Source organism: Somniosus microcephalus, chromosome 34, assembly GCF_052327205.1.
Source record: "Somniosus microcephalus isolate GS21.2 chromosome 34, FLI_Smic_1.0, whole genome shotgun sequence".
Taxonomy (NCBI): domain Eukaryota; kingdom Metazoa; phylum Chordata; class Chondrichthyes; order Squaliformes; family Somniosidae; genus Somniosus; species Somniosus microcephalus.
This window is the reverse complement of record NC_141020.1, coordinates 7,673,634-7,700,741: the sequence shown is the minus strand read 5'-3', so window position 1 is coordinate 7,700,741 and position 27,108 is coordinate 7,673,634. Positions and strand designations below refer to the sequence as shown.

General features: G+C 51.3%; 1 protein-coding gene across 1 annotated transcript in view; it reads left to right on the top strand.

Moving 5' to 3' along the window:
* The window catches only part of LOC147096712 (uncharacterized), a 55,613-nt gene that overhangs the window by 14,565 nt on the left and 13,940 nt on the right, over nt 1–27,108 (top strand). The window contains 9 exon segments of the mRNA XM_085973313.1: nt 71–591; nt 6,224–6,375; nt 7,947–8,038; nt 13,822–13,947; nt 15,091–15,195; nt 17,393–17,463; nt 17,465–17,609; nt 22,177–22,242; nt 25,427–25,492. Of these exon segments, the coding sequence (XP_085829439.1) occupies nt 71–591; nt 6,224–6,375; nt 7,947–8,038; nt 13,822–13,947; nt 15,091–15,195; nt 17,393–17,463; nt 17,465–17,609; nt 22,177–22,242; nt 25,427–25,492 (1,344 nt within the window).

Genomic DNA, 27,108 nt, shown 5'->3' with positions numbered 1-27,108 from the left:
CACCCATTAACTACAGAGGAAGCAAGAAGCTCTGGTTGAGGTGTTTATGGGTTTTATTTTTATTTTTCAGATCTGAACATATTAAATGAATTCATCTTGAAGGAGCTCGAAGAGGGAGAAGGTACCAACTCTCACTCCTGTGATCTCACTGATCCCCAAATAGGGGTGATCAGGAATCGACTCATGGACCAGGTACCTGGATGGGCTGCAGAACTAATGCCAATGGTCACGGGCCCGCCCCAGCTGGTCAGTAGGGGCACCGGTCCGCCCCAGTTGGTCAGTAGGGGCACCGGTCCGCCCCAGCTGGTCAGTAGAGGTACCGGCCCGCCCCAGCTGGCCAGCAAGGACGCCGGTTTGTCTGACATGAGGAGGAAAGCCGCCAACCGACCGAGCAGGAGCCCGGCTGCGTCCCGGAATTTCAGCCGTTCCTTCCCGAACGTGCCGGTGAAAGGGGAGGCCCCCAAACTGGTCATAATGGAACAGCCAAAGCAGCGGGGGATGCGGTTTCGCTACGAGTGTGAGGGCCGGTCAGCTGGCAGTATCCCTGGAGAGAACACGACCGAACACAACAAAACCCTCCCGACCATCCAGGTGAGCTCCATGTTTCATCTTGAGAAAGAGCCGCGTTGTCTGTCCTATCTGGTGTGTGCTGTATGTGAGTGGACTGAGCCCAACTGATATTTTAAAAAATTAATTCACGGGATGCGGGTGTTGCTGGCAAGGACCGGCATTTAGTGCCCATCCCTAGTTGCCCTTGAGAAGGTGGTGGTGAGCTGCCGCCTTGAACCGCTGCAGTCCGTGTGGTGAAGGTGCTCCCACAGTGCTGTTAGGGAGGGAGTTCCAGGATTTTGACCCAGCGACGATGAAGGATCGGCCGATATATCTCCAAGGCAGGATGGTGGGGAACTTGGAGGTGGTGGTGTTCCCATGCGCCTGCTGCCCTTGTCCTTCTAGGTGGTAGAGGTCGTGGGTTTGGGAGGTGCTGCCGGTATGGGTGACTGTCCCAAGAAACCTCCCCTGCACAATCAGTGGCACCAACAGTGTTGCATAGTATTTACAGCACAGAAACAGGCCATTCGGCCCACTAGATCCATGCCGGTGTTGATGCTCCACACAAGCCAATGGGTTGATCACAGTCAATTGAGGAAAATAGTCATTGACTCACAACACTATGCCACTAATAAATTTACAGTGCACAGTTCTGGTCTCCATATTACAAAAATAGGATACAGAAGCACTGGAGAAGCTGTAAAAAGCTTTGCAAGGATGATGCCAGAACTGAGAAGTTCTACCTATCGGGAAAGATTGAATGGACTGGGGCTCTTTTATGAAGGGGTTTGATAGGGTAGATATAGATAAGATGTTTCCACTTGTGGAGGAGTCTAAAACTAGGGGCCTTAAATAAAAGATAGTCACTAAAATTCAATTTTCAAATTCAATTTTATTTGTCACATAACCAAATGCAACAAGTGAAATCCAGTCAGTGAAATGCTTTTTTCTTAACGAGCCGAGCGCACCAAGCAGCAAAGGACACTTAGCTGCTGGAACGCACGGAGCCCGCAAGGACGGCAGCCATCTTCATCGGCGCCATCACAACAGGGTCGGCTCTCGCCTCGCTCCGCCTTTCCCGCATTCCTGCCTGACAATCTTCAGCCGCCGTGGTACCGACGTCCCGGGGCCTGCTTCTCCCTGGCTCTCCTTCCACCCGGTCTGACCTCCGAGCCTCCCGCGGTGTCCGACCTTCCAGGGCCTGCTTTTCCCGCCCTCGGTCCGCTGGCCGCCTCCCCTCCTACCGGTTCGACCTCCGAGCCTCCCGCCGAGGAGCTAATAAATCCAATAAGGAATTCAGGAGAATCTTCTTTATCCAGAGCGTGGTTAGAATGTGGAGCTCGCTACCACAGGGAGTGGTTGAGGTGAATAGCAGAGATGCATTTTAAGGGGAAGCTAGATAAATACATGAGGGAGAAAGGAATAGAATGTTATGTTGATGGGGTGGAATGGAGAGAGATGGGAGGAGGCTCGTGTGGAGCATAAACACTGACATGGACCTGTTCCTGTGCTGTACATTCTATGTAATTCTCTATTACCCAGTCCAACCAATTCAGCAAACCATAAGCTAAGTCCTGCTCTGGGATCCTGCTCTGTACCTCCACACCGTCCCATCAAACACTCCCAGGGCAGGTACAGCACGGGTTAGATACAGAGTAAAGCTCCCTCTGCACTGTCCCATCAAACACTCCCAGGGCAGGTACAGCAAGGGTTAGATACAGAGTAAAGCTCCCTCTACACTGTCCCATCAAACACTCCCAGGGCAGGTACAGCACAGGTTAGATACAGAGTAAAGCTCCCTCTACACTGTCCCATCAAACACTCCCAGGGCAGGTACAGCACGGGTTAGATACAGAGTAAAGCTCCCTCTGCACTGTCCCATCAAACACTCCCAGGGCAGGTACAGCAAGGGTTAGATACAGAGTAAAGCTCCCTCTACACTGTCCCATCAAACACTCCCAGGGCAGGTACAGCACAGGTTAGATACAGAGTAAAGCTCCCTCTACACTGTCCCATCAAACACTCCCAGGGCAGGTACAGCACGGGTTAGATACAGAGTAAAGCTCCCTCTACACTGTCCCATCAAACACTCCCAGGGCAGGTACAGCACAGGTTAGATATAGAGTAAAGCTCCCTCTACACTGTCCCATCAAACACTCCCAGGGCAGGTACAGCACAGGTTAGATACAGAGTAAAGCTCCCTCTACACTGTCCCATCAAACACTCCCAGGGCAGGTACAGCACGGGTTAGATACAGAGTAAAGCTCCCTCTACACTGTCCCATCAAACACTCCCAGGGCAGGTACAGCACGGGTTAGATACAGAGTAAAGCTCCCTCTGCACCGTCGCATCAAACCCTCCCAGGGCAGGTACAGCACGGGTTAGATACAGAGTAAAGCTCCCTCTGCACCGTCGCATCAAACACTCCCAGGGCAGGTACAGCAAGGGTTAGATACAGAGTAAAGCTCCCTCTACACTGTCCCATCAAACACTCCCAGGGCAGGTACAGCATGGGTTAGATACAGAGTAAAGCTCCCTCTACACTGTCCCATCAAACACTCCCAGGGCAGGTTCAGCATGGGTTAGATACAGAGTAAAGCTCCCTCTACACTGTCCCATCAAACACTCCCAGGGCAGGTACAGCACGGGTTAGATACAGAGTAAAGCTCCCTCTACACTGTCCCATCAAACACTCCCAGGGCAGGTTCAGCACGGGTTAGATACAGAGTAAAGCTCCCTCTACACTCGACAAGCACTCTGGTCAGTTACAACACAGATTGTACGTAGAGTAAAGTTTTCTTTACTCTGCCTTTTATTTACTCTATCCAAACCCCTCACAATTTCTGGCTGTTTTATTTCTGATTACGAGGACCGAACTTGTAAGTTAGGGAATGTCGAGGCGTGTCGAGCCGATATCTGTTCAGTTTTGTAGATGCGTTAAGCGTGCGAAAAGCAGCAAGAGGCACTTATTGGAGACGGGACGGGTAAATCGCAAACATTCTGCGTAACCAAAGCACTGCTTTTCGAAGGAATAGCTTTTGCAGGAGTTTTTTTTTTGGCTGGCTTTATTTGGCGTGTGGAATATTGGGGGAGTTTTAGTCGGGAGTTTGAGGCGTAGTCTGAGGTGAATTCCCACGGTCAGCGGGCGAGGCCCACAGAGGGAGATTTTGTGGTGGATTCCAACACACCTGCCCGTGGTTTCTTTGTTAAACGTATCTCTTGAATTACCCTTCAGCCTGCGGTGATGTACAGGACAATGCGTCACAAAAGAAACTGTGTGCCAGGGATGGACTGAGAATGAAGGCAAGAACTTGCATTTCCACAGCGCCTTTCACAACCCTCAGGACGTCCCAAAGCCCCTCACAGCCAATGAAGTACTTTGTGAAGTGTGGTCACTGTTGTAATGTAGGAAACATGGCAGCCAATTTACGCACAGCAAGCTCCCACAAACAGCAATGTGATAATGACCCAGATAATCTGTTTTTTAGCGATGTTGATTGAGGGATGAATATTGGCCCCAGGACACCGGGGAGAACTCCCCCTGCTCCTCTTCAAAATAGTGGCCGTGGGATCTTTTACGTCCACCCGAGAGAGCAGGCGGGGCCTCGGTTTAACGTCTCATCCGAAAGACGGCACCTCTAACAGTGCAGCACTCCCTCAGTACTGCACTGGGAGTGTCAGCCTAGCTTTATGTGCTCAAGTCCCGGGAGTGAGACTTGAACCCACGACCTTCTGACTCTGAGGCGAGTGTGCTACCCCACTGAGCCTAATTGCATTAATTAGACCAATGATTTGATGTATCTTCTATAAAAACTTGCAAAAACCAAATCATCTCTTCAAAAGAGCCGGCGCAGACTCGATGGGCCGAATGGCCTCCTCCCATGCTGTACTATTCTACGATTCTACCTTTCTACAATACACAGTATCTGTGTACCTACAGAAAGAACTTGCATTTCTATAGCGTCTTTCACCACCTCAGGACATCCCAAAGCGCTTTACAGCCAATGAAGTACTTTTGAAGTGTGGTCGCTGTTGTAATGTAGGAAATGCAGCACCAATTCGCGCACAGCAAGCTCCCACTTAGCAGCAATGAGATAATGGTCAGATCATCTGTGGGGTTCTTTTTGTGTGATGTTGGTGGAGGGATAAATATTGGCCAGGACACCGGGGAGAACTCCCCTGCTCCTCTTCGATCTCCCGTGGGATCTTTTACATCCACCTGAGAGAGCAGACGGGGCCTCGGTTTAAGGTCTTACCCGACAGACAGCAACTCCGACCGTGCAGCGCTCCCCCAGCTTGACACGCCTCAACATTCCTAAACTTACAAGTTCGGTCCTCGTAATCAGAAATAACACAGCCAGAAATTATGAGGGGTTTTGATAGAGTAAATAAAAGGCAGAGTAAAGCTACATACAATCTGTGTTGTAACTGACCAGAGTGCTTGTCGAGTGTAGAGGGAGCTTTGCACCATATCTAACCCGTGCTGTACCTGTCCTGGGAGTGTTTGATGGGACAGTGTAGAGGGAGCTTCACTCTGTATCTAACCCATGCTCTACCTGTCCTGGGAGTGTTTGATGGGAGAGTGTAGAGGGAGCTTCACTCTGTATCTCAGTACTGGCACTGGGCCCTAGATTTTATACTCTGGTCTCTGGAGTGGGACTTGAACTCACACCTAACTACTCTCTGGGTGAAGAAGTTTCTCCTGAATTCCCTATTCGATTTATTAGTGACTACCTTATATTTATGGCCCCCAGTTTTGGTCTCCCTCCTACAAGTGGAAACACCTTCTCCACATCTACCCTATCAAACCCCTTCATAATTTTAAAGACCGCTATTGGATTGGTGGAAGGCAGGAGAGTAAATTCAAAGGAGGCCCATCAACCACAGAAATGACCCTCCAAGTGATGGTGATCCTCCAATTTTACATTCAGACTCTCGTGAATCACATGGGTGGGGAATTCTAGTCCTCGGAGCTACGATCTCTTCCGGAATTAAATTGGAGATTTCCTGCATCGAATTGAACTCTCTTTTACCCCCCCCCCCCCCCCCCCCAATAGGCCTGTACCTAGTAGCAACATAACTTGGTCCTTGGATGTGTTTAAAATCTATTCCTCCAGTTGGATAGTTTCAATTAGTGTCCAGCCGTGGCTCAGTGGGCAGCACCCTCACCTCTGAGTCAGAAGGTTGTGGGTTCAAGTCCCACCCCAGAGACTTGAGCACAAAAATCTAGGCTGACGCTCCAATGCAGCGCTGAGGGAGTGCTGCCCTGTCGGAGGTGCTGTCTTTCGGATGAGACGTTAAACCGAGGCCCCGTCTGCGCTCTCAGGTGGACGTAAAAGATCCCACGGCCACTATTTCGAAGAGGAGCAGGGGGAGTTCTCCCCCGTGTCCTGCGGCCAATATTTATCCCTCAATCAACATCGCTAAAACAGATTATCTGGTCGTTATCACATTGCTGTTTGTGGGACCTTGCTGTGTGCAAATTGGCTGCTGTGTTTCCCACATTACAACAGTGACTACACTTCAAAAGTACTTCATTTGCTGTAAAGTGCTTTGGGACATCCTGAGGTCGTGACAGGCGCTATAGAAATGCACGCCCTTCTTTCAATCAAATGGTGGGATCAAACTGTCCTGGGGCAGTTAATGATTTATTGCATTTATCTCCTCCGTCCAGATCCAGAATTGGCAAGGTGAAGTCAGAGTGATCATTTCCTTGGTAACCAAAGACGACCCATACAAGCCCCACCCGCACAGCCTTGTGGGTAAAGACTGCCATGATGGCATATGTGAAGTGACGGTCAGTCCCAAGTGCAACATGAAGGCCAGGTAAGGAATGGGTTTCTGTCGTCAGTGTATGAGTTATTCATGGTAAGGGGCTGCACTGTACTTAAGAACATAAGAAGTAGGAGCAGGATTGGCCATTCGGCCCCTCGAGCCTGCTCCGCCATTCAATAAGATCATGGCTGATCATCGACCTCCACTCCACTTTCCTGCCTGATCTCCATATCCCTCGATTCCCCTAGAGTCCAAAAATCTATTGATCTCAGCCTTGAATATACTCAAAGACTGAGCCTCCACAGCCCTCTGGGGCAGAGAATTCCAAAGATTCACCCTCCTCTTGAGTGAAGGAATTTCTCCTCATCTCAGTCCCAAATGGCCGGCCCCTTATTCTGAGACTGTGACCCCTAGTTCTAGACTCTCCAGTCAGGGGGAAACAGCCTCTCGGCACCTACCCTGTCAATCCCCCTCAGAATCTTATATGCACTCTGCTTTCATTTTAAGGCTGCACTGTGGGAATGTGATTTGTTATTCATGATGGTTTTACGACAATACGGAAATAACCAAGACTGGCCCACACTCAGGACTAGACACTCTTAATGGTAGCGAGCTCTCCTCTTGTTGAGCCGTTGAGAATGTGGAACTCACTACCACAGGGAGTGGTTGAAGCGAATAGTATCGATGCATTTAAGGGGAGGCTAGACAAGCACATGAGGGAGAAAGGAATAGAGGGTTAGGCTGATAGATTTAGATGAGGAAAGACGGGAGGAGGCTCGAGTGGAGCATAAACACCGGCATGGACTGGTTGGACCGAATGGCCTGTTTCTGTGCCGTATATTTTTTTAAAATTAATCGTTTATGGGATGTGGGCGTTGCTGGCAAGGCCAGCATTTATTGCCCATCCCTAATTGTCCTTGAGAAGGTGGTGGTGAGCCGCCTTCATGAACCGCTGCAGTCCCGTGTGGTGAAGGTGCTCCCACAGGGAGTTCGTTCCAGGATTTTGACCCAGCGATGATGAAGGAACGGCCGATATATTTCCCAGTCAGGATGGTGTGTGACTTGGAGGGGAACTTGGAGGTGGTGGTGTTCCCGTGCGCCTGCTGCCCTCGTCCTTCTAGGTGGTAGAGGTCACGGGTTTGGGAGGTGCTGCCGAAGAAGCCTTGGCGAGTTGCTGCAGTGCATCTTGTAGGTGGTACACACTGCAGCCACGGTGCGCCGGTGGTGGAGGGAGTGAATGTTTAAGGTGGTGGATGGGGTGCCGGTCAAACGGGCTGCTTTGTCCTGGATGGTGTCGAGCTTCTTGAGTGTTGTTGGAGCTGCCCTCATGCGGGCAATATCCAATGTAACCATGTGTGGGACTGGAGTCACGTGTAGACTAGACCGGGTCGGAGTGAGCAGTTCACTTCTGCGAAGGATATTGGTTGAACCATTTTAGGTTGGGTTTTTTTTTCATGAATTACTACATTTATTGAATTTTTTTTCCCGCCCCGGCGGGATTTCAACTCGCGACCTCCTGCGTTGGTAGCCACTCTGCTGCCGCGTCCGTACCTGCAGTTGCGGCCATCGCCCGTGCACCGCACCCTCGCTCTTTACACTGCCTCCCCGTCTCTCTCTTTCAGTTTTGCTAATCTCGGCATTCAGTGCATGAAGAAGAAGGAGATTGTGAAAGCTGTAGAGCAGCGACTGAAACTCGGGATTGACCCCTTCAACGGTAAGACGGTGTCTACAACAACAACTTGTATTTATATAGCACCTTTAACATAGTAAAGCGTCCCAAGGCGCTGCACAGGAGTATTTTAAGACAAAAAAATTTGACACCAGTCCATATAAGGATAAATTAGGGCAGGTGGCCAAAAGCTTGGTCAAAGAGGTAGGTTTTAAGGAGCGTCTTAAAGGAGGAGAGAGAGGTAGCGAGGCGGAGAGGTTTAGGCAGGGAATTCCAGAGCTTAGGGCCCAGGCAACAGAAGGCACGGCCACCAATGGTTGAGCGATTATAATCAGGGATACTCCAGAGGGTAGAATTAGAGGAGCGCAGATATCTCGGAGGGGGTTGTGGGGCTGGAGGAGATTACAGAGATAGGGAGGGGCGAGGCCATGGAGGGATTTGAAAACAAGGATGAGAATTTTGAAATCGAGGCACTGCTTAAACGGGAGCCAATGTAGGTCAGCGAGCACAGGGGGTGATGGGCGAATGGGACTTGGTGCGAGTTAGGACACAGGCAGCCGAGTTTTGGATGATATCAAGTTTACGTAGGGTGGAATGTGGGAGGCCAGCCAGGAGTGCGTTGGAATAGTCAAGTCTAGAGGTAACAAAGTCTACGGCACCTCCAACAGTGCAGCACTCCCTCAGCCCTCCCAGTGCCAGTGCTGAGGGAGTGCTGCACTGCCGGAGGTGCAGTCTTTCGGATGAGACGTTAAACCGAGGCCCCGTCTGCCCCCTCAGGTGGACGTAAAAGATCCCTGCGGCCAGTATTTCGCAGAAGAGCAGGGGGGAGTTCTCCCCGGTGTCCTGGGGCCAATAGTTATCCCTCAACCGACATAACAAAAACAGATGATTTGGTCATTATTACGTTGCTGTTTGTGGGAGCTTGCTGTGCGCAAATTGGCTGCTGCGTTTCCCACATTACAACAGCGACTACACTTCAAAAAGTACTTCATTGGCTGTAAAGCGCTTTGGGACGTCCGGTGGTCGTGAAAGGCGCTATAGAAATGCAAGTCTTTCTTTCTTAGTTAGAAATAACAATTTTGACCTCCTTCTGTGCTGTGTCATTCTGCGATTCTTCTGAAGGGCCCCGACTCTGGGGTATTGTTTCATGGGCACCAGACACTCTCTGGTATCTCGTCCAATAATGGCCATCCTTGGGTGAGCCAAGACTATTAATGTGGGCTGGATATTTGCCCATGGAGGGCATCGCAACCTTCTGTCCTGTGCTCCCTGTTGACCTGCGCACAACAAGGAGTCACTGGACTCAAGGTACCAACTCTGGGTGTATTCCTGGCGATGTCATCACACGATCTTCTGGTCAAACAGCCATCACCCCCCACCCCCTCCCCAATATTTGTATAACTAATAAATAAAACTGTTCAAAGAAAATGGGGAAAGGAAACATTCTGATTTTTCACCCCGGGGTTGCTTGCAGTAGGGCAATCCTGGAGGGTTGCCGACCTCTACACTGGATAGTGATCGGGAGCAGAAACCTTGGGTGAATTTCTTCGCCACCCCCCCACCCCCTTCCCCGTCCACCCCTCACTCCTTTATCGCCCACTTGCCCCTCGAGAAGGTGGTGGTGAGCCGCCACCTTGAGCTGCTGCAGTCCCGTGTGGTGAAGGTGCTCCCGCAGCGCCATTAGGGAGGGAGTTCCTGGATTTTGACCCAGCGACGATGAAGGGGACGGCCGATTATATTTCCAAGTCGGGCTGGCATGTGGGAACCTGGAGGTGGTGGTGTTCCCACGTGCCTGCTGCCCCTTGTCCTTCTAGGCAGTGGAGGTCGTGGGTTTGGGAGGTGCTGCCGAAGAAGCCTTGGCGAGTCGCATCTTGGAGATGGTACACACCGACGTTCCCTTTTAAGTTCTTTTTTTTAATGCACGCTCGGCATCTTCGGAGAAGCAGCTTGTGAGCGGCCCGCGCGGTCCCTTCCTGATGGCTGTGCATGCACACAGCTTAAGAGGAAACAATAGCACACATGGAGGGAGTGAATGTTTAAGGTGGTGGATGGGGGGGGGGGGGGCTGATCAAGAATTCGGCATTTCGGCGCGAGAATGGTGTGTGTATCTGTGTATCAAACAAACAATGCTCAGCAACCAGACTCCCTGGGTTTTTCCAGCCCTTACCAGGGTCCCTGTGTACAGTTGAATTACACTTAAATTTGGCACGCATGCAAATGCTCTTGCGACTTGCAGCCAGGTGGTTTAACTTGCTATCGGTTTCCAACGGTTACTGTTGCTACGTGACAAAGATAGAGAGTTAAATTTAACGGCTATGAAACCGCACTGGCTCTCCCATAGGCTGTGGCTCCACGCCAAAACCCCAGGAACCAAACGGCAGCACAGAGCCCCAGCACAAACAGGAAACTTCTCTGCAGCAAATTGCAAAAAGAAAACGGCTGCTGCCGTCCGCTCATGGCCTGTCGAGAGAGAAATTCCCCACAACACTAAAACAATGACTCTCAGAAAAAACCGCAGCCGTTTTCCTGCTGGAACGACTGGGTGGCAGAGCGCAAGGATTCGCGCTTCCCTGCCGTCGTGTGTGTGTGTGTCTGTCTCTCTCTCTCTGCCCCTCGGTGGGTCGGAGGCCAAGTGTGCCAATCTGCGTGGTACTGAGCAATATAGACAGTGAGCTCTGCACTTCAGCCCTCCTCCAATTCTGGCCTCTTGAGCGACCCCCGATTTTAATCGCTCCGTCACTGGCGGCCGTGCCTTCAGCCGCCTGGGCACCTAAGCTCTGGGATTCCCTCCCTAAACCTCTCCGCCTTTCTCCTTTAAGAGGCCCCTTAAACCGACCTTTGACCTAGCGTTTGGTCACCTGTCCGAATATCTCCTTACGCTCCTGTGAAGCGCCTTGGGGATGTTTTCCTACTTTAAAGGCATAGAAACACAGGACCATAGAAGATAGGAGCAGGAGTAGGCCGTTTGGCCCCTCGAGCCTGCTCCGCCGATCATGGCTGATCATCCAAATTCAGTACCCTGTCCCTGCTTTCTCCCAATACCCCTTGATCCTTTTAGCCTTAAGAAATATATCCAACTCCTTCTTGAATATATTTAATGAAATGGCCTCCACTGCCTTCTGTGGTAGAGAATTCCACAGGTTCACCACTGAGTGAAGAAATTCCTCCTCATTTCTGCCCTAAATGGCTTACCCCTTATCCTTAGACTGTGACCCCCAGTTCTGGACTCCCCGACCATCGGGAACATCCTTCCTGCATCTAGTCTGTCTAGTCCTGTCAGAATTTTATAAGTTTCAATGAGATCCCCTCTCATTCTTCTAATCTCCAGCGAGTATAAGCCCAATCGACCCAATCTCTCCTCGTACGTCATTCCTGCCATCCCAGGTATCAGCCTGGTGAATCTTCGCTGCACTCCCTCCATGGCAAGAACATCGTTCCTCAGATAAGGCGACCAAAACTGCGCACAATACTCAAGATGTGGTCTCACCAAGGCCCTGTACAACTGCAGCAAGACATCCTTGCTCCTGTACTCAAACCCTCTCGTTACGAAGGCCAACATACCATTTGCCTTCTTAACCGCCTGCTGCACTTGCATGCTTACCTTCAGCGACTGGTGCACAAGGACACCCAGGTCTCGTTGCACTTCCCCTTCTCCCAATCTGTTGCCGTTCAGATAATAATCGGCGCTATATAAAGACAAGCTGCCATTAGTTGGTGCTGATCTCGGTGCACGTTGTACTTGCTGAGGAGGAAGGCTCTTCAATCCCCTGCATCTAATCGATTCCAGGGTTTCCACCTCCAACACTTTATCCTGAAGTCAGTTCCAAGCGTTGATCGCTGGGTGAATTGGGGGCCCCCACGGTCTGCCTTGGTGGCCCTGTGTTCGGGAGGGGACGACCACCGTGGCTCGGTGGGCGGCACTCTCTCTCTCTCTCTCTCGCGCCTCCGAGTCAGGAGGTCGTGGGTTCAAGTCCCCACTCCAGAGACTCGAGCAGCCGAAATCCAGGCCGACGCTCCCGGTGCAGTGCTGAGGGAGCACCGCGCCGTCGGAGGTGCCGTCTTTCGGATGAGACGTTGAACCGAGGCCCCCGTCTGACCGCTCGGGCGGATGTAAAAGATCCCGCGGGAGCGCGATTGGGGTTGCCTGCGATGCCCCGTGTGCGGAGAGGGGGGGAGAAATAGCCTGCTGATACTGCCCGTCTCTCGCATGAGCAGTGGCTAGGTGTGCGAAGTAGGTAGGGTGCCCCCAGTGTCTGCAGAGTCAGCAGCAAGGCGGGGGAAGAGGACGGAGTAAAGTCAAAATGAAACCCTTGGTGCATCAGACATGGTCCATTCAGCGTTCAAGGCCACGAGTGCTGTCTCAAAACCAGAAAGCTCGCCAACGAACATGTCCACACGTCTGCCCTGACTGTTCAGCTATCGGTGGCCCCAAATGAGTCAGAAGACCAGCAAACACTCTCCACCACTCTCGTATCAGAAGTTGCATCTCAGAAGTACACAGGGAGGGAAATCCCCCCCCCCCCCCACCAACCCTGCTCCTGAGAATTCAAATGCTCTACCAAGCCTCGCGACCACTTCTGCTTTGTCCTTGCTGACTCGGCCCGATTTTTGAGTTTTATTTTTTTTTTTTTTAAAAACAAAACGAACAAAAATAGATTTGCTGACTGTCTACTCGCCCTGGGTTCCTGAGAAGGTGAATCATTGGGTGCTGGGTAGTAATTTGCCCTGCGGTGCTGCGTGGCCTGTACCAGGTTGCCTTGGAGGTGGGTAGGTTTGTGAGTTTGGGGGGAACCTGGCCTGCGAGACCCGGGTGGGTCCGCTGGGCGAGGGAGTTGGCGGGGTGGGGGGGGGGGGGGGGGGGGAGAGAGTTCTGCGTGGCAGCATCAGTGGCAGCTGGTTACGTTCCTGTATCCAGCGCTGCTACAGCACCAGAGAGTGCGGCAAAAACACCCGCCTGCATTTATATAGCGCCTTCACTGTCCCAAGGCACTCCACAGGAGCGATTATCGAGCAGAATTTGACACCGAGCCTCATGAGATATTGGGCCGACTGGAGGTAGGTTTTAAGAAAGACTGACTTGCATTTATATAGCGCCTTTCACGACCACCAGACGTCTCAAAGCGCTTTACAGCCAATGAATTACTTTTTTGAAGTGTGGTCACTGTTGTAATGTGGGAAACGCAGCAGCCAATTTGCGCACAGCAAGCTCCATAAACAGCAATGTGATGATGACCAGATCATCTGTTTTTAGTGATGTTGATTGAAGGATAAACATTGGCCCCAGGACACCCGGGAGAACTCCCCCCTGCTCTTCTTCAAATAGGGCCGTGGGATCTTTTACGTCCTCCTGAGAGAGCAGACGGGGCCTCGGTTTAATGTCTCATCCATCTTAAAGGAGGAACGAGGTAGAGAAGTAGCAAGGTTTAGGGAGGGAATTCCAGAGCTTGGGACCCAGGCAGCTGAAGGCACGGCCACCAATGGTGGAGAGATGGAAATCGGGGACGCGCAAGAGACCAAAATTGGAGGAGCGCCGAGATCTCGGAGGGTTGTGGGGCTGGTGGTTACAGAGATAGGGAGAGGGGGCGAGGGCCATGGAGCGATTTGGAAACCAGGATGGGAATTTTAAATTGGTGGCGTTGCTGGAACACCACCTGGAGGCTCTCCGCTCCGCTGTGGGAGGCAGCGCTGACTCGCTCACACCCGCGTGCTGCGGCCGAGGGCCAGGACTGCCGATCAAATCGGTGTGTGCGGCGGCTGAGGTGGGTGCGGCTCGTTGTTGAGCTGCGGGAATTCTTGGTTAGCGCTGACGGTTTCCGTTTCCCTTACAGTCGGCGACTCTACAAGATGCCCGGACGACGTTGATATGAACGTGGTTCGACTCTGCTTCCAGGCTTTTATCCAAGACACACAGATGGCCCTGGGCCCCACCCTGTCGGAGCCCATATATGACAAAAGTACGTCGAACGTCATGGAACTCGCCTGTATTTTTACCTGTTCGATTGTCACTCTCTCTCTCTCTCTCTCTCTCTCTGTCCCAATCCCCCCGTCTCTCTCTCTCTCCCAATCCCCCCGTCTCCGTCACTCTCTCTCTCTCTCTCTCTCTCCCAATCCCCCGTGTCTCTCTCTCTCTCTCTCTCTCCCAATCCCCCCCGTCTCTCTCTCTCTCCCAATCCCCCGTGTCTCTCTCTCTCTCTCTCTCTCTCTCTCCCAATCCCCCCCGTCTCTCTCTCTCTCTCTCTCTCTCTCCCAATCCCCCCGTCTCTCGGTGACATAGTGGTTAGCACTGTTGCCTCACAGCGCCAGGGACCCGGGTTCGAATCCGGCCTCAGGTGACTGTCTGTGTGGAGTTTGCACATTCTCCCCGTGTTTGCGTGGGTTTTCTCCGGGTGCTCCGGTTTCCTCCCACAGTCCAAAGATGTGCGGGTTAGGTTGATTGGCTATGATAAATTGACCCTTAGTGTTAGGGGGATTAAATACGTGGGGATAGGGTGGGATATGTGTTGGTGCAGGGGTTACGGGGATCGGGTGGGAAATTTGGATGATCAGCCATGATCACGTTGAATGGCGGAGCAGGCTCGAAGGGCCGAATGGCCTACTCCTGCTCCTAGTTTCTATGTTTCTCTCTCCCGATCCACCCGTCTCTCTCTCTCTCTCTCTCTCTCCCCCAGTTCTCCCTGTGTTTATCTCTGTCCCAGTAGCCCCCCCATCTATCTGTGTCTGTCCCAATCACTGCCCTGCCCCCACCCGTCTATCTCTGTCTCAATCCCACCACCACCCCTCCCCCTCCAAATGTCCATTCTGTCCCACTTTCTCTCTCCCTTCCCCCCACCATCCCCTGTACCAGCCTGGCTTTCGATGCTGAATTTCATTTTTGGAGTATTCATTGTGGGGGAAAAGTTCAAAGGAGTGCCGCGGGAGTACGGGGAGCGGCGGAGAGGTTTAGGACGGGAATTCCAGAGCTCGGGGCAGCTGAAGGCGCGGCCGCCAATGGCGGGGCGAGTTTTAAAAACGGGAGACGCGCAAGAGGCCGGAATTGGGGAAAAAGTTGGCACTTCCGACACGACACTGCACTCACGGCTCGCCCTTTCAATTTACAGAAGCCACGAATACTTCCGAGCTGAGGATCTGTCGCCTGAACAAAGACTGTGGCGTGTGCACGGGAGGGGAGGAGTTGTTTCTGCTGTGTGACAAGGTGCAGAAAGGTATTTGCCTTTTTCGATATCCTTGTGTTATATTTACTCTTTGTGGCGCGGGACAGCAGCAGCAGTTACAGTCAGCACCTGTGGTTCTGGGAATATTTATTATTCGTTCACGGGATGTGGGTGTTGCTGGCAAGGCCGGCATTTATTGCCCATCCTCTAATTGCCCTTGAGAAGGTGGTGGCGAGCCACCGCCTTGAACCGCTGCAGTCCGGTGGTGGTGTTTTAAGTGCTTGTAATTTTCAAGCCGCAGTTCTGGAGCAGTGCGCATTCTTATAACTGGCTTTGTCGCCTTGCATCTGTAGCAGTCTAACATCTGCTTGCACTGACGTACTGTTTATAAATGTATTCTAAATAGAGGAGCAGGAGGAGGCCCTTCAGCCCCTCGAGTTGATGTACAGAGGGACCTGGGTGTCCTTGTACACCAGTCACTGAAAGCAAACACGCAGGTGCAGCAAGCAGTTAAGAAGGCAAATGGTATGTTGGCCTTCATTGCAAGAGGATTTGAGTACAGGAGCAAGGATGTCTTACTACAGTTATACAGGGCCTTGGTGAGACCACACCTGGAGTACTGTGTGCAGTTTTGGTCTCCTTACCTAAGAAAATATATACTTGCCATAGAGGGAGTTGCAGCGAAGGTTCACCAGACTGATTCCTGGGATGGCAGGACTGTCTTATGAGGAGAGATTGGGTCGACTAGGCCTGTATTCACTAGAGTTTAGAAGAATGAGAGGGGATCTCATTGAAATTCTGACAGGGCTAGACAGACTGGATGTAGGGAGGATGTTTCCCCTGGCTGGGGGGGGGTCTAGAACGAGGGTCACAGTCTCAGGATACGGGGTAGGACATTTAGGACTGAGATGAGGAGAAATTTCTTCACTCAGAGGGTGGTGAACCTGTGGAATTCTCTACCACAGAAGGCTGTGGAGGCCAAGTCACTGAATATATTTAAGAAGGAGATAGATAGATTTCTAGACACAAAAGGCATCGAGGGGTATGGGGAGAGAGCGGGAATATGGTATTGAGATAGAGGATCAGCCATGATCCTATTGAATGGCGGAGCAGGCTCGAAGGGCCAAATGGCCGACTCCTGCTCCTATGTTTCTATGAGCCTGTACCGCCATTCAGTGAGATCATGGCTGATCTGTGTCTTAACTCCACCTACCCGGTTCCGTAACCCTTAACATCATTGCCTAACAAAAATCTATCATAGTCAGTTTTGACCTTTTCAATTGACCCCCAGACTCAGCAGCTTTTTGGGGGGAGCGAGTTCCAGATTTCCACCACCCTTTGTGTGAAGAAGTGCTTCCTGACATCACCCCTGAACGGCCTGGCTCTGATTTTAAGGTTCTGCCCCCCTTGTTCTGGACTCCCCCCCCCCCCCCCCCCCACCAGAGGAAATAGTTTCTCTCTATCTCCCCCATCAACTCCTTTAATCATATACACCTCAACTAGAACACCCCTTACTCTTCTATACTCCAGGGGCTACGAGCCTAGTCTGTGCAACCTGTCCACATAAGTTAACCTTTCTAGCCCCGGTGTCATTCTGGTGAATCTGCACTGTGCCCCCTCCAGGGCCAATAACATCGTGGTACCATCTAGCACAGAGTTCCTCTTGCTCCATTATTAAGGTTATGCCCCTTTATTTTGGACACCTGTCACCAGGGGAAATAGTTTTTCTCTCTCTCTCTCTACCTTATCGAATCCTTTCAACAGATGCCAGGGAAGTACTTTACTCTTTAATGTTGGGGAGGGGGAAGAGAGTGAATGTGGACAATGAAGGGGAGAGAAGGCTGAATCGCTTATTAAAATTAAGATTCTGAGGGGGATTGACAGGGTAGATGCTGAGAGGTTGTTTCCCCCTGGCTGGAGTGTCTAGAACTAGGGTCACAGTCTCAGGATAAGGGGTCGGCCATTTAGGACCTGAGTTGGAGAAATTTCTTCACTCGGAGGGCGGTGAATCTTTGGAATTCTCTACCCCAGAGGGCTGTGGAGGCTCAGTCATTGAGTATATTCAAGGCTGAGATCGATAGATTTTTGGACTCTCGGGGAATCAAGGGATATGGGGATTGGGCGGGAAAGTGGTGTTGAGGTCGAAGATCAGCCATGATCTTATTGAATGGAGGAGCAAGCTCGAGGGGCCGAATGGCCGACTCCTGTTCTTATTTCTTATGTTCTTAAAACTTTTCTTCCTCCGCAGAGGATATTGTCGTCATCTTCTCGGAAGGCAACTGGGAAGCGAAGGGGGTCTTTTCCCAAACGGACGTTCACACGGCAGATAGCCATCGTGTTCAAAAGCCCACCGTACTGTGACATCGACATCCAGCAACCAGTTGCGGTGGAGCTCCGACTCTATCGTCCCTCCGACAAGGAATACAGCGACTCCTTCGTGTTTCGCTACCTCCCCAAACTAAACGGTAAGACATCGAGGTGGATCACCCCGCCTCGCAGAGCAGCCACGTAAACGGCAAATGACTTTCACTAGAGATACGCTCCGCAGCGCCGGCTAACCGGCTTTTAAATAGGAAAAACCGCGCATCCGCGCTATTTTGAACGGGTTACGCAGACCCTTAAAGGGGCCGCGCGCAATGGCTTGCGTGGCCCATTCACAGTTGGAAGTTGACGTTGAAAAAGCTGGTCCCAGGGCCGGCGGAGAGCTGTGCGGCCGTGGCTTAGAGACAAAGTTCCACATTAAAAATGAGTTCTCAGGTGACTGATGAGTCCAATGCGGGACCTACAGTCTCTGTCACAGGTGGGGCAGACGGTGGTTGAAGGGGCGGGTGGGTGGGGGTGCTTGTGTTGACGTGCGCTCCTTCCGCTGTTTGCGCTTGGCTTCCCGCTTGCTCCCGGCGAAGAGACTCGGTGTTCGGCGCCTTCCCCCGGATGCTTCTCCTCCACTTTTGTGCGGTCTTGGGCCAGGGATTCCCAGGTGTCGGTGGTGATGTTGCACTTTTTCAAGGAGGCTTTGAGAGTGGTCCTTGAAGCGTTTCCTCTGCCCACCTGGGGCTCTCTTGCTATGTCGGAGCTCCGAGTAGAGCGCTTGCTTTGGGAGTCTCGTATCGGGCATGCGGACGATGTGGCCCATGCATCGGAGCTGATCGAGCGTGGTCAAAGCTTCGATGCTGGGGATGTTGGCCTGAGTGAGAACACAAATCAAACAGGAGCGACGCAGGTGAACAAGGCCATAAAAAGTGCAAAAACAAAGCACTGGGGCTCATTTCTATCAGAATAGAATTCAAAAGCAGAGAAGTTATGTTCAACTCATACAGAACCTTGGTTAGACCACGCTTGGAGTTCTGTGCACAGTTGTGGTCTCCATATTATGAAAATGGTACAGAAGCACTGGAGAAAGTGCAAAAAAAAAAAAAAAAAAGTTTTACAAGAATGTCGCTAGAACTGCGACGCTACAACTATCGAGAAACACTGAACAGGTTTTAAAAAAGCTGAGGGGTGACCTGATGGAGGTCTTTCAAATTATGAAGGGGTTTTGATAAGGTAGACATAGAGAAGATATTTCCACTTGTGGGGGAGACCAGAACTAGAGGTCATAGTCACTAAGAAATTCAGGAGCAATTCTTTACCCAGAGAGTGGTGAGAATGTGGCACTCGCTACCACAGGGAGTGGTTGAGGTGAACAGCAGAGATGCATTTAAGGGGAAGCTAGATAAGCACATGAGGATATGCTGATGGGGTGAGATGACAAGGGGGTGGGAGGAGGCTCGTGTGGAGCATAAAGACCGGCACGGACCAGTTCTCTTAATGTCAGAATATCTCTCGATGTCTCTTAATCGCTCCTGCTTTCTATCCGGTCGCTGACCTTCCCTTTTGTTCTTTCATCCCCTCCCCCTTTTCCCAGCCCCCACTTGCTTTAAAATCTGTTCCATTTCCTGTTTTTTTTTTTTTTTCCAGTTCTGACGAAAGGTCTTCGACCTGAAATGTTTGTTTCTCTCTCCGCGGATGCTGCCTGGCCTGCTGAATTTTTCCAGCGTTTTCTGTTCTTACCGGCACAGACCAGTCGGGCCGAATGGCCTGTTTCTGTGCTGTTACAGTCTTATGGAATTCCAGCCTGGTCTGACTGCATGAAAGCTGGTCTGTTTAAGGGTGCTACTCGGTTAACTGGGCATGGGGGCCGGCTGCGCTAACCTACCCCGAACTGAGAACTAAAAATTGGCACCCTCCATTCCGAGAGTCCACAGGATGGCTTGTTTGGGAAGTGGGGCGGGAGCGAGCAGTCTCACTTGAGGGGCTGGGGCTGTCTAGGGGGAAGCTTCATGCGACATTGAAACGGCTAAAGAAAGACTTGCATTTATACAGCGCCTTTCACGACCACCGGACGTATCAAAGAGCTTTACAGCCAATGAAGCACTTTTTGAAGTGTAGTCGCTGTTGTAATGTAGGAAACGCGGCAGCCAATTTGCGCACAGCAAGCTCCCACAAACAGCAATGTGATCATGACCAGATCATCTGTTTTAGTGATGTTGGTTGAGGGATAAATATTGGCCCCAGGACACCGGGGAGAACTGCCCTGCTCTTCGAAATTGTGCCGTGGGATCTTTTATGTCCACCTGAGGGGCCTCGGTTTAACATCTCATCTGAAAGACGGCACCTCCGACAGTGCAGCACTCCCTCAGTACTGCACTGGGAGCGTCAGCCTAGATTTTTGTGCTCGAGTCTCTGGAGTGGGACTTGAACCCACAACCTTCTGACTCAGAGGCGAGTGTGCTACCCACTGAGCCAGGGCTGACACTGCTTTACCTGTCCTGGGAGCGCTTTATGCTCATGCTGGCTTACTGAAATGGGAAGTGTTGCCTTGATCAGTACTGTAGCGATGTGGCTATTGGACTAGCAACCCCAAAGGTTCTGGAGTTCGATTCCCACCAGGACAAGTTGCGACGTTGAATTCAATTAATCTGGTAATCTGTGGGCTAGCATCAAGAGAAATTACCCATGAAAATTGGGTGGATTGTCGTGAAGACTCGGGAATGTCTGTCTGTCTTGCCCACATCCCAAGAGCAAATGCAAAAAAAAAAAAAAAAAAATTCACATAAATATGATTCCTTTTAAAACGCACCATTATCGCTGGGTCAATATCCTGGAATTTCCTACCTAGCCACACGGACTGCAGCGGTTCAAGAAGGCGGCTCACCACCACCTTCTCGAGGGGCAACTCTGGATGGGCAATAAATGCCAGCCTTGCCAGCGACGCCCAAAAATCCCCGCCCCCACCCCCTGCTTAATTATTTTTGTCCCCTTCAATCTGTCCGTTAATCTTGGTGTCAATGGGCCACTCGCTCAGCAGAGTATGCAACATCATGTTAAAGTATTCCTGGTAGCCTGGAGCTAGAAACACAGAAGATAGGAGCAGGGGTAGGCCATTCGGCCCCTGGAGCCTGTTCCGCCATTCAATGAGATCATGGCTGATCATCCAAATTCAGTGCCCTGTCCCTGCTTTCTCCCCATATCCCTTGATCCCTTTAGCCTTAAGAAATATATCTAACTCCTTCTTGATTATATTTAATAAATTGGCCTCAACTGCCTTCTGGTAGAGAATTCCACAGGTTCACCACTCTCTGGGTGAAGAAATTCCTCCTCATTTCAGTCCTAAATGGCTTACCCCTTATCCTTAGACTGTGACCCCTAGTTCTGGACTCCCCGACCATCGGGAACATCCTTCCTGCATCTAGTCTGTCTAGTTCTGTTAGAATTTTATGTTTCAATGGGATCCCCTCTCATTCTTCTAAACTCCCGCGAGTATAAGCCCAATCGACCCAATCTCTCCTCATACGTCATTCCTGCCATCCCAGGTATCAGCCTGGTGAATCTTCGCTGCACTTCCTCCATGGCAAGAACATCGTTCCTCAGATAAGGCGACCAAAACTGCACACAATACTCAAGGTGTGGTCTCACCAAGGCCCTGTACAACTGCAGCAAGACATCCTTGCTCCTGTACTCAAATCCTCTCGCTACGAAGGCCAACATACCATTTGCCTTCTTAACCGCCTGCTGCACCTGCATGCTTACCTTCAGCGACTGGTGCACAAGGACACCCAGGTCTCGTTGCACTTCCCCTTCTCCCAATCTATTGCCGTCCAGATAATAATCTGCCTTCCTGTTTTTGCCACCAAAGTGGATAACCTCACATTTATCCACGTTATACTGCTTCTGCCCAATCGCCCAACCTGTCCAAATCATCCTGGAGTTTCTCGGCATCCTCCTCACAGCACACACGCCCACCCAGCTTTGTGTCGTTTGCAAACTTGAGCTAGAGCACTGGGAGACTCTAGCATGAACCTCGAGTGAGGCTCGTACTCTGGCTCCTGCTGTTGGGGTGGGGCAGAGTGGGCAGACCCTAACCACACTGTCTGCTGGAATCTTGCAGCGTGAATGGAGGCCATTTGGTCCATCATGCCTGTACTGGCTCTCTGATCAGTGAGGACAGCACATGGCCAAAAGTTCTGCCGACAATTACTTGTCTTGACTTGTCCAAGGATGGCCATTATTGGGCGAGATACCAGAGGAGTGCCCAGCGACCATCACACCCCAGAGTGGGTCAGCGCCCTTCAGAAGAAGAGAGAAGCATCGGAGAATGATGCAGCACAGAAGGAGGCCATTCGGCCCCTCGTGCCTGTGCCGGCTCTTTGGCAGAGCTATCCTATTAGTCCCACTTTCCTCTCCCCACCCCCCCCCCTGCTCTTCCCCCATAGCCCTGCAAATATTTCCATTTTAAGTATTTATCCAATTCCCCTTTTGAAAGTTACCGTTGAATCTGCTCCCACCGCCCTTTCAGGCCGCGCGTTCCAGATCACCACAACTCGCTGCTCGTCCAGCAGAAGGCTTTTGACCTGAAGGAGATGGTGTGATTGCCGGGGACTGCCTTGTTGAGGGGTGAGGTTGTGGTACCGCACGGTGTGGGATTGGCGGGTGAACGGGTTCTGTGCGATTACCCTCCACTGATTACTGACCGTTTCCATGTTTTTGTGACAGATGCTTATGGAATTCGTAGCAAGTGGAAGAGGAGCTTTAAGTTCCCACCAATCAACACTTTCATGGGTGAGTCCTGTGTTTGACGCGCGGTGAGATTTAATCGCGTACGTCCACTTGGGGTCTCCAGTTGAAACAGTCAACGATATGATCGGTGGCATCGTTGATACGTATATATACCGTTCGTTTCTTCTTAGGCAGTCCCTCGGAACCGAGGATGACTTGCTTCCACACTAACAATGAGTTCCCAGGTGACTGAGTCCAATGTGGGACCGACCGTCTCTGTCACAGGTGGGGCAGACGGTGGTTGAAGGGGGCGGGTGGGTGGGGTGCTTGGGTCGACGTGCGCTCCTTGCGCTTGGCTTCCGCTTGCTCCCGGCGAAGAGACTCGAGGTGTTCGGCGCCTTCCCGGATGCTTCTCCTGCACTTTGTGCGGTCTTGGGCCAGGGATTCCCAGGTGTCGGTGGGGATGTTGCACTTTTTCAAGAAGGCTTTGAGGGTGTCCTTGAAACGTTTCCTCTGCCCACCTGGGGCTCTCTTGCCGTGCCGGAGCTCCGAGTAGAGCGCTTGTTTTGGGAGTCTCGTATCGGGCATGCGGACGATGTGACCCGTCCATCGGAGCTGATCGAGCGTGGTCAGAGCTTCGAGACTGGGGATGTTGGCCTAAGCGAGAACACTGACGTTGGTGCGCCTATCCTGCCAATGGATTTGCAGGATCTTGCGGAGGCAGCGTTGGTGGTACCTCTCCAGTGCTTCGAGGTGCCTGCTGTACATGGTCCATGTCTCTGAGGCACAGAGGAGGGCGACGCCCAAGAAACCGGGTTTGAGGAGAATTTTGAAGGTGGCGGAGGGGGAAAAGAGAGGTAGAAAGACGGAGGGAGGGAATTCCAGGGTGTCACCCGAGAAGGTTGAAGGGTCGGCTGCCGAAAGGGGAATGGGTGGTGGGGACATGGAAGCTGTGCGAGAAGTGGAGTGGCACATTGGCACTTGGGGCTGGGGAAGGTCGCAGAGATAGGGTGGGGGTGAAGCTGTATGAAGCAGGACTAAGATTTTAATCCGTAATTTAATCCTGTAATTTCCTTGGGAGCTTTTAAGTTTTAGAAATCTAACCCACCAGAATATCTGTGTTGGTGATTAAAAAATGCCAGGGCAGATGGGGAAGTTTGATATCTTGACCAAAAAAACAACTTTGCAAACTTGGTCACTCCGCACCCTGGTCTTGTGCTCGATGGGAACTTTTAGAAACAAGGATTAAAAAGTGACTTGTTTTTTAATACCTCTTTATCATGTCAAAGCACTTCACGCGCAATAACTTCTGCAACTTGTAGTGTGTCTATGCCCGCATGCAACAAGACCTGGACGACGTTCAGGCTTGGGCTGATAAGTGGCAGGTAACATTCAGACCACAGAAGTGCCAGGCAATGACTATCTCCAACAAGCGAGAGTCTGACCACCTCCCCTTGACATTCAACGGCATTACCATTGCCAAATCCCCCACCATCAACATCCTGGGGGTCACCATTGACCAGAAACTTAACTAGACCAGCCACATAAATACTGTGGCAACAAGAGCAGGTCAGAGGCTGGGTATTCTGCGGTGAGTGTCTCACCTCCTGACTCCCCAAAGCCTTTCCACCATCTACAAGGCACAGGTAAGGAGTGTGATGGAATACTCTCCACTTGCCTGGATGAGTGCAGCTCCAACAACACTCGAGAAGCTCGACACCATCCAGGACAAAGCAACCCGCTTGATTGGCACCCCATCCACCACCTTAAACATTCACTCCCTCCACCACCGGCGCACCGTGGCTGCAGTGTGTACCATCTACAAAATGCACTGCAGCAACTCGCCAAGGCTTCTTTGGCAGCACCTCCCAAACCCGCGACCTCTTCCACTTAGAAAGACAAGGGCAGCAGGTGCATGGGAACACCACCACCTCCAAGTTCCCCTCCAAGTCACACACCATCCTGACTTGGAAATATATCGGCCGTTCCTTCATCGTCGCTGGGTCAAAATCCTGGAACTCCCTCCCTAACAGCACTGTGGGAGCACCTTCACCACACGGACTGCAGCGGTTCAAGAAGGTGGCTCACCACCACCTTCTCGAGGGCAATTAGGGATGGGCAATAAATGCTGGCCTTGCCAGCGACGCCCACATCCCATAAGCGAATTTTTTTTTAAAAGGCAAAGAACAGTTACATTGTGCACAGCAAGTTCAGGCCTCGCCTTGGCTGTCTTGACCCAGAACATCAGGAGAACTTCCAGCTCTTTGACAAGTATCCCAGGACCATTATCGCCCAAGAGAGCGGCCAGTGAACCATCGGTGTAGCTTCCACCTTTTAAAGGATGGCATCCCCAACAATGCAGCACGCCCTCAGAACGGCACTGGCAGTGCTGCCTAGTTCGGGCGTTCAAATCCTAGAGTGGGGCTCGAACCCTTGACCTTCGGACTCTGCGGCCCTTCCAAGGCGAGAGTCCTACTGCAGAGCCACGGCTTTAACAAGCAACCTGCCCTTTAATAAATAACAACAGAAAATGCTGGAAACACTCAGCAGGTCAGGCAACATCGAGGAGGGAGAAACAGAGTCGACGTTTTGAGTCGCGGACCATTCGTCGGATCTGGAAAAGGTTAGAGAAGAGAGATTTTTAAGCAGAGGCCGGGAGGAGGGGAGGAAAGAACAAAGGGGAAGGTCTGTGATGGGATGGAAGGCAGGAGAGATTGACTGATAAAAGGTATGATGGTGCAAAGTAAAAGGAGAGGTAATGGGACAAGTTAAGAAACAAAAGATGGCTCTAGATGAGGGGTGAATGATGATGGCGGCAACATTAACAGCTGTCATGTGAGGAAACAAGAGGAAAAAAAATATAAAGAAATACAGGGGCCAATTTCTAGACACAAAAGGCATCAAGGGGTATGGGGAGAGAGCGGGAATATGCTATTGAGATAGAGGATCAGCCATGATATTGAATGGCGGAGCAGGCTCGAATGGCCGACTCCTGCTCCTATTTGTCTATGTTGCTATGTTTGAAATTGTTGAACTCTGTTGAGTCCTGAAGACTGTAAAGTGCCTAATCGAAAGATGAGGTGCTGTTCCTCGAGCTTACGCTGAGCTTCGTTGGAACAGTGCTAGAGGACGGAGAGGTCAGAGTGGGAGTGGAGCGGTGAATTAAAGTTGCCCTCTAATAAACGTGTTTCCTGACAATTTTTTTTTTTTAAATCTTGATGTTCAATTTTACTTTTTTTTGTTCCAGTGACAGATTCCAGTTATAATTCGCCAAACCCATTGGCGCGACTGAAACAGACCATTGAGAACCGAGGTAATTTTGATTTAGTGCTTAGTACGCGGCTTAAAGGAATAAATTAAATGGGCACTGGAGATGGCGGGACGGATCCCATTAACTGGCACGTTCTCGACAGCCAGCCGCAATCTCCATAGGACAGATGTGATGATAACTGCTATAAGCTTGATTACCACGCAGTGAATTTTTAAAAGTTTGTTTATGGGATGTGGGTGTCGCTGGCAAGGCCGGCATTTATTGCCCGTCCCTAGTTGCCCTTGAGAAGGTGGTGGTGAGCCGCCTTCTTGAACCGCTGCAGTCCGTGTGGTGGAGGTGCTCCCACAGTGCTGTTAAGGGGGGGGGGGGGGGGGGGAGTTCCAGGATTTTGACCCAGCGACGATGAAGGATCGGCAATATACTAAGTCAGGATGGTGTGTGACTTGGAGGGGAACTTGGAGGTGGTGGTGTTCCCATGCGCCTGCTGCCCTTGTCCTTCTAGGTGGAAGAGGTTGTGGGTTTGGGAGATGCTGCCGAAGAAGCCTTGGCGAGTTGCTGCAGTGCATCTTGTAGATGGTACACACTGCAGCCACGGTGCGCCAGTGGGGCAGGGAATTTCTCCTCATATCAGTCCTAAATGGCCGACCCCTTATCCTGAGACTGTGACCCCTGGTTCTAGACTCTCCAGTCGGGGGAAGCAGCCTCTTGGCATCTACCCTGTCAATCCATCTCAGAATCTTATATGCACTCTGTTTTCATTTTAAAGGCTGCACTGTGGGAATGTGAGTGTTATTCATGATGGTTTTACGACATTATGGAAATAACCATCAAGACTGGCCCACACTCTGGACTAGACACTCTTAATGGTAGCGAGCTCTCATCTTGTTGAGCCATTGAGAACCAAGGGCAGCAGGCGCATGGGAACACCACCCCCTCCAAGTCACACACCATCCTGACTTAGTATATCGGCCGTTCCTTCATCGTCGCTGGGTCAAAATCCTGGAACTCCCTCCCTAACAGCACTGTGGGAGCACCTTCACCACACGGACTGCAGCGGTTCAAGAAGGCGGCTCACCACCAGCTTCTCAAGGGCGATTGCCAGCGATGCCCACATCCCATAAACTAATTATAAAAAATTTTTAAAAAAATCAGATCACCTCAAACTTCTAAACTCAAGGGAATACAAACCCAAGTTCATGCCACCTGTCATCGTAATTTAAGCCCTGGGATCAGCACTGCACCCCTTCGAAGGCCAATATATCCTTCCCGCGGTGCCCAGAACTGAACAGGATATTCAACTCGGGGGGGGACATCTCGGTCAAACCTGCACATGCTGCTGTCCCCATCCCGTGCACTTTCCCAAGTTGCGGTGGGTGGCGATGGAGGCTTTCTGACCTCCAGAAGAGGGACGAATGATTTATCCTTTAAGAAGTGACCTGCCCTTTAATAAGGCTGCATATAGTGACTCCACAACTAGAATAGAGATGATTGGGTAATTCCTGCCTCCCACAGTCAATCACGCTTGGAGACCGCGCTGCTGTAAGTGACTGACTGGGATCGATTTTTACGCCCGTAATTGGTATTGTGTAACTATCGTCCACCCACTGCACTTTGCTGGAGAAATAACCCCGCTGGAATTGGGAGACTCTGCATATGCG